Source organism: Simochromis diagramma, unplaced genomic scaffold, assembly GCF_900408965.1.
Source record: "Simochromis diagramma unplaced genomic scaffold, fSimDia1.1 OVJJ01000026.1, whole genome shotgun sequence".
NCBI classification, from domain to species: Eukaryota; Metazoa; Chordata; class Actinopteri; order Cichliformes; family Cichlidae; genus Simochromis; species Simochromis diagramma.
Window position 1 is genome coordinate 10789519 of NW_024386985.1, and position 11488 is coordinate 10801006.

Below are 11488 nucleotides of genomic sequence, written 5' to 3' on the forward strand. Positions count from 1 at the left end.
CTGGACATGTTGATCACAATGAAAGCTGGAGAAAATAATGCTTTGGTAGTAGGGACAGAAGAACCACATGGACAAATTTTCCATTGTCAGAGATGATTTAGTCCAGTTTTATTGCAATATGGTCTTAATTATATTTGATTTTTGTGTAAGCATATATCATCTTTGACAAATACAGTTTGATGTCTTCTTTATAGCAACACGGCTTCTTCTGGTTTGAGTATAATAAAGCATAAAATGCGTGTACTGAATTACATAAATAAATGTACTTTTAGAAAAGTAATTCTTTCCACGGTGTGTGCATAGCCAGGTAATGGGGGCTGCTGCTGCTGGCTTGAGTTCCTGCCAAGTCTATAGTTCATGACTGTCTGAGATGAATGTTTTTTTTATTTTTTGTCTTAAGACAACAGAAACAAAATAGCAAATCAATAGATTCTAAACTCTCGATCGGCGCACAGACAACCAGAGTCCAGTATCGGCCCTCCTGTCACTTAAACTCTTATCTCTACAGTCTCCTCTCTGCTTTTATCAAGCTTCATTTCAGTTTCACTGCCTCCCCTTTCTCATCTTACTTCTCTTTCCGTTCTGTTTCTCATCTTCATCAGCTCTTCCTTTCTTGGCCTGTGGGCTTTAACTGTTTCCTTGCATCTCGACACAGGTTTCCATTAACAGAGTAGATAAAAGAATTTTAAAAAAGGAAGTGCTGTGATAGCTCACGCGAGCTCATCGCGAATGGTGGCCAAGCAGCAGCTTATCGTTTTATTTAGCTTTTGCTAAACAAACCAAGTCAAACTTTGGTGATTATGAAGATGTATATGGTCCGTTTTTTAAGAAGTTTTAAGATTGTCGTGGCTGATGATGGTGTCTCATTTATTTTAATGTCTTTGGTTGATGATACCCTTTAAACCACCTCGGCTATTGTTTGTCACTTGTAGGTCGTATAATCAATCGTTCAGCCAGAGGTGACTTCGGATTTCTTTAACAGCTCTTAGTTTAAGTGTACAGACCCAACAATGTAAATGTATCTGGCTCCTATCAGCCCCACGGGACTGCGCTTTAATGAACATGCTGCTCAGCCAGACCAGCGTGTGGAAACGACAGGCTGTCTGTGGTTTGGCGTAGCAGACGTTTCTTTTTCTTTTACTGCACTCTTTTACTGCAGAATTTTAAACCCTCTCCTTACCAGAGCTGCTTTGTGAAAGCCCTTCTCCAAACACTCAACTGTTGTCAGAGTTTGTGGTGCCTTAGTGTGAAATGAGGCTATAAAGGACCTAGGAAAAATAAAGGGAATAAAATCCTAATGGCCTAATGGTCTCACATGAGGAAACGGGACTTAAATGATTTCAAACACGGATGGGTGGTTAAATTAGAAGACTGGCCCAGGTGGTTTAGTGATGAAGGTTTTGTACAAGTTGTTTAAATTTTGTCGCCTTCCCGAGTGACGACAAAACACCAACGTCTGTCTGTATGCCCCCTTTTCAGGTGTTCAGCCTACCTGGGTGGGCAAGTGGTGGTTTGAACACACTAACGCTACCACTTCCTAACTGTGTGTTTGTTTTAGGAGTCATCACCAAAGTTATGTGGAAGTGAAGGAGAGAAAAATGATTGGCATTATGTCAGGACACAAGGAAGCAATTATTTGAAAAGGACTGATGTAAAATAAACAATTAGGGCACTATTTTAGCTGTATCCTGTGACGGGGACGGCACAGTTAAACACACCGGAGTCCCCGCGTGGTCTAATAAAACCTTGTGGGAAGATGCTGTGTTAGGGTTTCTGCAGTGTTTTATTTTACAGCCTCACTGCTGTGCCTGCATCTTTGCTCCATCGCACTCCTTTTTCCTTTCCTCGTATCCTCATCCTGACTCAGGCAAAATGGATCCCAAGCATCACCTCGCCCACGCACGAGTGTCTGCTTTTAACATCTGTATTTGATATGTTGTATCTTTGCTCCCACCGGCGGATTCAGCTTGGAGACTCACCGTTGAACGAGCACAGCTTCTCTTTAGAAGTAGACACGGTGATACGGTCCAGTTCAGGGAGCTGCGAGCGGTTGGGTGGAGATTGCTACTTCCAGACAGTCTGACTGCCTCACAGGGGGTATTGTGTGGGGGAGCAGCAGTCTTTTTCAGCTGCTTATATTGTAGCCTAAGTCAGCCATGCTGGCAGGGATTAGCAGGAGAGCTTGCACAACATTTTTCCTACTGTTATGTCAGTGTCCCTGGATTGTGGACAGCCTGCAGGGGCCATACGAGGTCCCGGGTTCCTGTTGCAGTGCAGTGTGTGGTCTCCAGCTTTACCTAATCGCTGAGGACATCAGCAGAAAGCCACACTCACTCTGGCCTGGTATTCAGAAAGAAATTAGTCTTTTAGGAGGGGATTTTCTCTGTTTACCTTCCAAAAATCACATTTTTTTTTTTTCTTTCGATAACGTGTACCCTAATTATTTTCCAAAGCAGCTGAAGCTGCTGCTCCTCTTTGTGCTGAAGTGATTAATTGAGAATGTTTTGACAGAAAATCAGTGAGCAGGCATTTCAGTTGCCCACATTAAAATGATCCACGATGACAAAAGCCATTCCAGTGCTAATTACATCCTCTTACATGTGTGTCAGTACTTTTACATTTTAGTGTCTTTAGTGTTTTTAAGCTCAGCAAAATACATTGCTTGTGCTTATTTAAATCCTCAGTGTGCAACAGATGCACCTTTGCACCAAAATGTCTTAATTTAAATTGTTACCATTGTTCTGTGCTTTGGTTTTGCCACGGCACAACTGCCATCAGTTGGTTGAAGTGAGTATCAGATTTATTTTTAATGACACAAAAAGAGAAAAAATGACTAGAAAAACAATGATTAGAAGCTAACACTTAAGTTTTTTTCTGTTTTGCTACTTTGTTTTTTTTGTCTGGTCCTGACTGTCTTTGCACCCCTTTACGAAGAATCCTTTTAAGTCTTTGATAATATTCATCTGGATTGAGAGGCACACATTTTGCATCAGTTTAAAGAAAAGTTGGCGTTATTCATTTTACACTCATTTGTTGTCAAAGGCAATTGTTTACAACATGCTGTCCTCATTCTTCGCTGAATCCTTGAATGCTCGTTGCTAATACCTTCCTTGAGGTGTTGTTTGTCTGTTATCGAAAGCGGTGAGTTTAGAACATGGATAAGCTTACCAGCAGGTAATTTGTATCCATCAAGTTATTGTTCAGGAGACTAATTATTTTTGAAGATCTGGTTGATTTTGTTGAGGATTCAGCCAGCTGTTTTCTCTGCGGGGGAAATTCCAACAATTACTCCTCGTCTAGATGAAAACGTGTATCAGTGGAAAGCGCAGACTTTACTGATGAAGAACATGTTGTTTTGGGCAGCAGTTCATTAATCTGTCCGAACCTTTGCCTCGATCTTGTCTTCAGCGGTTTTCCCGTTCTCGTCTGTGTTTTTCTCCTCTTACGTTGTGCTCCCTACCTCTGGTACTCTCCCCACAGTGTGACCCTGACTAGACTGTTAAATACATCAAATAAAATGCTGGCGTATGCAAAAAAAGATCTGTGACTCGTTACATAATCTTTATTTCCCCGATTCTGTGATTTCAGGAGCTGTCAAGTTGTGGCTGGAACAAGAAGGAGAAGCACAGCTCTGCTCCAAATGTTGTGGCCTTTACCTGCAGGTTCAACCAGGTGAGACGAGGATCACAATTTATAATAATAATAATAATAATAATGGATTGGATTTATATAGCGCTTTTCAAGGCACCCAAAGCGCTTTACAATGCCACTATTCATTCACTCTCACATTCACACACTGGTGGAGGCAAGCTACAGTTGTAGCCACAGCTGCCCTGGGGCAGACTGACAGAAGCGAGGCTGCCATATCGCGCCATCGGCCCCTCTGGCCAACACCAGTAGGCAAGTAGGGTAAAGTGTCTTGCCCAAGGACACAACGACCAGGACAGAGAGCCCAGGGATCGAACCAGCGACCTTCCGGTTACAGATGCGATTCCCAACCCCCTGAGCCACGGTCGCCCCGTAAAATTTACACTTACTGCCCTTTTATTTCAAATCATTCTAAAGCCTCAACAGAAAAAGAAGGGAAAAAAAGGATGAGAAACAGTCCTGCTCTAGGTTTATAGATTTATGTGTCTTGGCTATCCAGGAATGGAGGGAATAAAGTTCTTCTTTCCACCGCATCCCCTGCTTTCATTCTTCCATGTACCAAATCATCAACTTTGCTTTCCCAGAGGTGGTTGTTTTAAACTGTTTGTCATGGCAGCTCTTTATAGTCCCTTATGTCACCTCCCTGCTATTGACAGAGTTATATATATCATAAATGGTCCCCAGGTGATGCTGCTTTGAGGAAAAGAAGCTTTTTTTTTTTTTTTTTTTTTTTTTTTTTTCCCCTTCATTTTTTCTTGTCCTTGGTTTTTCCTTCTTTCTGGCATTCATGGGGTTTTGCATGTGTGCTTGTAGGAGTGCGTCTGGCTTGATCCCTCAGTGCCCCGTGACATCATCAAACAGGAAGTTGTTGGTAATGCTTCAAGGGGTAGCGGTGCCCTTTAATCCACTTCCAGTGTTTTTGCCAAATTCCTCTGGGACCCTCTTTACTGCCCTCCAGTACTAATATGAGATTATCTAACTGGAATGTGTTGCTGTGGAAACTTCTCCATGTATAGCACACCCCAAACAGGGATTCAAGATGTTAGCTGAACACACACAGCTGCCGGCAGCCAAGGAAAATGAGCTTTTTGGATAATGGGACCTGGACTGGGAGGACAGAGAGTCCCAGAAAGCCCCGTAATTGAGCTAAAGCCATATTCTCTGTCCTCCGGTCTTTGTTTTGTTGGCACACTGCTTTCGGAGCCAGTGAAGCAGAAAAGAATTGGCTAGCTCATTTGATACAATATGATGAGTGCACTTTAATCGTTCTTTAGTTTTCTGTAGAGACAAATTGGGACGTTTTTATTGAATAAACAAGGAATCAGATGGTTAATAAAGATGTAATGGTCATGAACCTAAACAAATTAGAATTGTTGTGATTTTTTTTATTTTTTTTATTTATTTTTTTCCCTCCCGAACTCATCTTTACTATGGAACATACGTTAGCAGCACATCTGGATCATACCATCATCAGCTGCGGTTCCCATCGTTAGCCAAATCTTCGTCTCGATCCTTTATTTTTCTCTCCTCAGGTCATTAGTTGGTCACTCCACATATCAGCTCATGTTTGGATCAGTCTGCTTCCTCTTATTTATGATTATTGAGATCTTGGGGCCTTGTAGCTCCATCTGGAGGCATTGATACGGTCATAAACACAGTCCCGAAAACATCATCGTTGTTTCAAGGCATACCCCTTACAGACACGGCCCTGTCTGGGAAGCCCTCTCTCAGGCACACTTGAGCACTTTGTGAATGCAACTATCTAGAGCGCTGTTGTCATGAGTGATCTCATCATTGCACAGTTTTTGAGGCCAAAGCAGACACAGGCACATGCTCTGTAACGAACCCCAAAGGGATCGTGATTTTTGGAGCCATGCTCCGTCCAGATTGACCTCAGATATCAAGTTAGACCGCTGAGGAACCTAAATGTGAAGCTACAGCATGCTTTGCTCCCAGATTGGAATCAAATTTAGTCATTTACTGGAAAGTCTTTTCTACTGCATAGATGAGGCGAAAGTTAAATGTAACAGGATTTCAGTTTTTCATTTTGAAAGTGGGAGCTGCTTCTTTATGGGAGGTCATTTCCTCAAAGCAGTAGATGAATATTAAAGTGGACGCCAGTGGAGTCGGGGTCCACCATCTGCGCTGTGTGTCTTCTGTCCATTTTCATCATCCTTTCCCATAAAGCTTAATGTGAAACGGTGAAAATTAAAAGCACATGGCTCTGTTTCCTGTCAATGCTACCTCATAGTAATATGTGTTTATAAGACAGGACATGGTGAGGGAGAATGAATTTATCTGTTCACTCCTGAGCTCCTCACCTCACCTCTGAAACAAAAACAAAGTCTCAGTGCTGTTTCCAGGAAAAAGTCTGCAGAGACAGCTATAGGTTAGGATTTATGCACAGCCTGACTGTTTAAAAGCACAGTGAAGCTGCTGCGCACACACACACTGAATTTGTAGATGGAGACACGCAAAGAGGAACGTTGACCACATAGGCAAAGCCAGTTAATGTGCAAGTGGAAAAGTCAGAAAGTAATTCAGAAACTGAAAGAGATAAAGAGTTTTGTGTTCGACGAAACAGTAGGGATGGTCAGTCTTCGTCTCTTATCAGAACACAATGTGCAGACAGCTGTTGGCTTTGAAGCCCTTAGAGCCCTGTGGCGTTGAAGCTAACTTCCCCTCCCATTACCCCTCTTCTTCTTTTACTCTTCTCCCTTTTTCCTCTTTCCATTCTCTTCTTCTCCCAGGAGCTTAAACACTGATTGATTCACTGACTTGTCTGTCTGCGTGCATGTGTAATCAGAGCTCTGGTTTGCCAGCGCTCTCCCTAAAGAGACAGGTTTCCGACATCATTCTCGGTCTAGCCAACTACTCTAAAGACACGTATTCCCTGTTTCCTCCTGCTTTCTTAGCTGAAGTATCAGGAGTTGTCGTGCGTATCCCTTGTGCATCAGCTGGATTTTTCTCTGAAGGTCTTTCTTTTACTCAAGAGCTAATTTCCAATTGACTAATGTAGCGTTTCTGCAGTTTGCCATGCGCTCTGCTGCTCTGCTTTATAACCGTTTTAATTAAGAGTTGTCACACAGGTCTTCAAGTCTTGGCTCTCGATTTAAAATCAGGAGATTTTGTGAAGCAGAACTACCCTTTGTCCTTACTTGAAAGGGATTTTCTGTAATACTTGGTCATTTGTAGTCCTTGTTTGTGAGTATTTTTTTTTGTTTGTTTTCTTTTCTAGACAAGTTTCTGGGTGGTACGAGAGATCCTCCATGCACAGACGTTGAAGATCAGAGCCGAGGTGCTGAGTCTGTATATTCGCACTGCCAAGGTACACAAGTCCACCCAGGACATGACTTTGTTTTATCCACACGAATGTTTGCTGTACCAATTCAACTTCATGTATGTTTGATGTACTTTACTACTACTCACAGAAACTGTGTGACATGAACAACCTCCATGCGGTAATGGCAGTGGTGTCAGCGTTACAAAGTGCTCCCATCTTCAGGCTAACCAAAACTTGGGCGGTGAGTAATATTTGCTGTGCTTTGATGTCACAAGTTTATTAGTAGAGTGCTGTCAATAAGCAGGAATTTCCCCAAAGCCTGCACCAAAACACTGGACACATAAACGGAGAATAATAAAACTAGCACAAGTGACATGGCGTAATGAATAAAAGAGTTAAAACTTTCAGAAACTTTAATTTCACAAGGAAAATGAGACGTTAACAAATACACTTCCCTTGAACTCTGATTACTTTTAGAAAGATGTCAGCGTCTCAGTGAAATGCCAAGTATCTGTACACGAACTTGACACGATTTTTATGGATGGTGAACATTTTGAATTCATTATTCAATTTTAAATCAGTGTCTGTTTTACAAACATGTCTGTCAGTGTTCTCAGCGAAGATGTAGAAGTTACATAATAACATAATGATGTTGTGATGTAATGCTGGAAATTTCTTGAACTCTGGTCTGCAAAACCACAGGAGGTTCTTTTAAAAATATTTTTATGGTAAAATCTTTCCACTTGTACATCTTAGCCCTAATTTGTTCCCTCCTTATCCCTGTCTTCGTGTGTAGTTACTTAATCGTAAGGACAAGGCAACGTTTGACCGGCTTGATTACCTGATGTCCAAAGAAGACAACTATAAACGCCTGAGAGACTACATCAGCAGCCAGAGCATGGTTTCTTGTATACCATACCTAGGTAACAGACACAAATCTACATGCATGCATAGCGGGTAACTACTGCACCCTCCCCCTTCTTACGAAAGGTGAAGTTTTAGTCTAATATAGGTCTGTGCAAAAAAGCTTGCACCCCCCCTCATTTCTTTATATTTTACTTCCAAGAAATAAAGCTTTTTCTCTTGTGTTGAGGAAGAAAATGGTAGTTGGAGGAAAAATTTGTTAAATTGCTATCAGACTATGTTCAGATGGATTTTTTTTCCCCCCGGTAAAACCAATGAGCTATGAACCCTGTAAGCACAAAAAGGCATCCAACCCAAGGGATGGACATATAAAGAGATGGGGACACATTTTGTGTTACTGTGACACACTGCCTGTAGAAAAGTGCTTAAAGATAACAATTTGACAGTATCTTATTCACCAAAGCTGATATCCAAAGAGCTATTAGTCAAACGTATATCTCAGATGAACAGCAGATGAACAGTATTTGAAAGTCATGAAATGGGGAAATACAAATCCAGCAAAGACCTGACACAGGACCTGTGAAGTACATCTGGCCCTTCAGTCGATCCATTTACTGTTTGCCAAAGCCTCATTAGTAATGGTCTCAGTGGATGGGTGGCTGTCAAGAAGCCATTCTTAAGAAAGAGAAACAGGGAGAAACGCCTGACGCATGCCAAATTACACATGAACTGGACTGAAAATCAGTGGCAACAGGTCTGATGGAGTGATGAATCCAAACTTGAAAGCTTTCATTCAGATCATCTGCGGTATGTACGACGGGGTCGCGCAAGAGGTACAACAGTCCTTTAGGAAGCCTGGAGAACTATCTCTGAAGACTACTTAAACAAATTACCAGAAAGCTGAGCTCAGAGTTCAGACTGTGTTGAAGTGAACTGGTCATACCAAATACGGATTTTTGAAGACAAAACCCTCTTTGTCTTTTTATACTGTATTTCCACTTATGTTTGCTCATTTAAAAAAAAAAAAAAAGAAATCACTACACCCATTTCCAATTTTCCTTTCAAAATCTAAAGAAATGATGAGGCTTAGCACTTTTGCCTGATTTTGATTTCTAGAAATCAACAATGGCAAAAGATGAAATAAAAGTTAATGTTGGTCTGGTTTAAGCTAGAGAAGCTGATGCGATGTAAGATTTTTGCTTTGAAAGCACTTTTATTTCCAACCATAAACTTTGGATTTAAAAAAAAAAAAAAGGCAGTTGGAAGTCCAGATTTCCATTTTAGCATTTTTGCTGACTCAACACAACGCCACATGTTTTATCCAAATTGCTCATATGCTGTAAATTAAAAGTTGATTCATGTAGATATAAAGCGAGGAATAAATGGGTGACTAGAGAGTTATTGTATTTGCTTGTTCAACAGGTGCAAGGTGGTTTATTCCAACATTTGAGTGTGAGTAATGTTCTTGAGTAACATCAAACCTTGTATATCTCAATAGTTTGTTACACCATGGGAGACTAGATGACTAGAAGACTTTTTATTTAGCAATAGTATTTTTTTTTAATCACCTCTGTTTGACACAGTGTGTACCATATAACCAAAAGGATTGAAGATGCATTTCTAAATAACTTTGAACTTGCTCAATAATTTAGCCCTTCTCTGCAGAAGTAGCCGTAATGGTTCTAGTGACTCACATATTTGGGATTTTTATCATCGTCTATAAAAATTTCAATGGAAAACACTAAAATAAACAAAAATAAATAATCCCTAGTTTACTTTTAGTATCCATTAAGATGCCTTGCACTCAGCTTCTTATCTTTATGGGCTAAAGGTTACTTTAATGACAAGCGTCTGGGTTTGAAAAGCCAAACTTCCTGCCTGCGTTTGTCTTTACGTCACTAAGACAATCATTTGTCAGTCAGTAAGCAGTAAGCTGTCTGTTTCCTCAGAAGCTTTCGCATCTTTGTAACACATCATTGATCCCCCCCCCCTCCTCCCTTTGGTTTAATGGTGAATGTTGAGCATAAATTTTCTGCTCTCTTATGAAACATCAAAGTTCCCTTTAGCAGGAACAAACACATGAATCACTAGGACACGTTAAAAAGGTTTTGTTTTTTTCCTTCCCTTGAATATTCATATTCCTTTTTCCCTCTGGCTCCACGGTATGACATCACACAGGAATCCCTTACGAGTTGCAAGGAAAACGTTCATGCCATGTGTGTGGTTTTATAGCTGAACTGTTTGTTCTTGTTTTGACTTCAGGTTGGCTAAATAACTTTTTTTTTATTTTTTTTTTTATAACCTACCACATCTCCCCCCCCCCCCCTTTCAATCAGCCTTGTATCATAGCTACCTCTGTGTGATTCAGACTTGGACACTCAAGTATGCACAAACAAACAGACACAAGGAAATACGCAGCGCGCAAGAGTCTGTTTGCCATTAAAGAAAGTTTAGGTGACCCATTTTCCCACACTGCTCCATCATGGATGTCTGTAAAACAATAAGACAAATGCACATCTAAACTGTGTCGTCATTGTGTATATGTTAATCAAACGGAAACTTACTTTTCGGTAAGCTTTTGTCATTTGTCATTTGTTGCTCTGTCTCGGGGTGGAGTTTTCTAGGGCATATATGTGGGAGTTGCATGGTCTTTCCTTACAGTATAAACTTGTCTATGATGCTTGTGGATGTGTGACCAACTAACTGGCTGCCTCAGGACTGGATCGAGCCAACCTGGCGCTCAAGAGAAAGAGAAATTGCCACTTTCTTGCTCCTGCACATTTCCCTTAATCGTAAATTCTCCCGATTCCTCCAGGGTGGAGAAAACGGGAATGAATGAGCAGGAGACTGAAAGTCGCAGTGCTTGTTCCAGAGCATCACTCCCAGCTAAGTGTTGGGTGTGCTTAAGGAATAAATTTGTGTTTGGTTTCTCTTGATGTTTGCATATTGACCTCTCTGGTGTCTAAACACAGAACCTGCTGAATTTGGGTGTTGCTGTAAATTAAAGTCCCAACTTAGAACAGAGGGCTGAAATTACCATGTTGTTGTTTGCTTGTTTTCTTACCAAAAGGTTTTGTTTCCTAAACTTTATTTGAATGGCTCCTTGACATGTTTGTGACTGTGCTCAATTTCCATTATTTTTGGGTGTGATGCCTATCACTGGCAATAAACGGTCTGGAGAAAGAGCCATGTGTTGGCTCTACAGTGACACATTTGTGCTGAACTGTGTATATGCGCAACAGTCTGATCTCTGACCTACTATTAGGTTTGGCAGACATTGCTGCTTCCTGTCTAAGCTCACATCCTTGATCTCTAGCAAATCGTGTAGGGACAAAGAGCCCATAGAAACATATGGGTTAACTCTAGGAATAAAGCCATTCATGCAGTTTAAAATAGTTCCTGTCCTTTCACCTTCACCTTGTCTAGCAAAAGCAGTATATCAGTAGCAAAACTTTGCCACCAGTGTCTTTGGTGTTGCTAAACACTGCTCGACAAGTGATCTAATATCTAATACAGGATCATAGGTACCGTACACATGGAAGAAAATAAAACCTATTTGATTTGCATCTGATTTTAAACGCTAAAAATAATAAAGTTTTCGATTTCAATTACACAATTGAACCAACAGCTGTTGGCCGCGATCTGCTTGGTTGCACAAACGGATTAAAAATATCCTTTGTGTTCGTGTAGCTT

The 11488-nt window shown here is 40.9% G+C and overlaps 1 protein-coding gene across 3 annotated transcripts in view; it reads left to right on the plus strand.

Moving 5' to 3' along the window:
• Nucleotides 1-11488, plus strand: part of ralgps2 (Ral GEF with PH domain and SH3 binding motif 2) — a 71358-nt gene that overhangs the window by 29678 nt on the left and 30192 nt on the right. For all 3 annotated transcript variants that reach the window (XM_040040285.1, XM_040040284.1, XM_040040286.1), the window contains 4 exons: nt 3589-3672; nt 6887-6976; nt 7080-7172; nt 7728-7854. In XM_040040285.1, coding sequence (XP_039896219.1) covers nt 3589-3672; nt 6887-6976; nt 7080-7172; nt 7728-7854 — 394 coding nt within the window. The remainder of the gene's footprint in view (nt 1-3588; nt 3673-6886; nt 6977-7079; nt 7173-7727; nt 7855-11488) is intronic.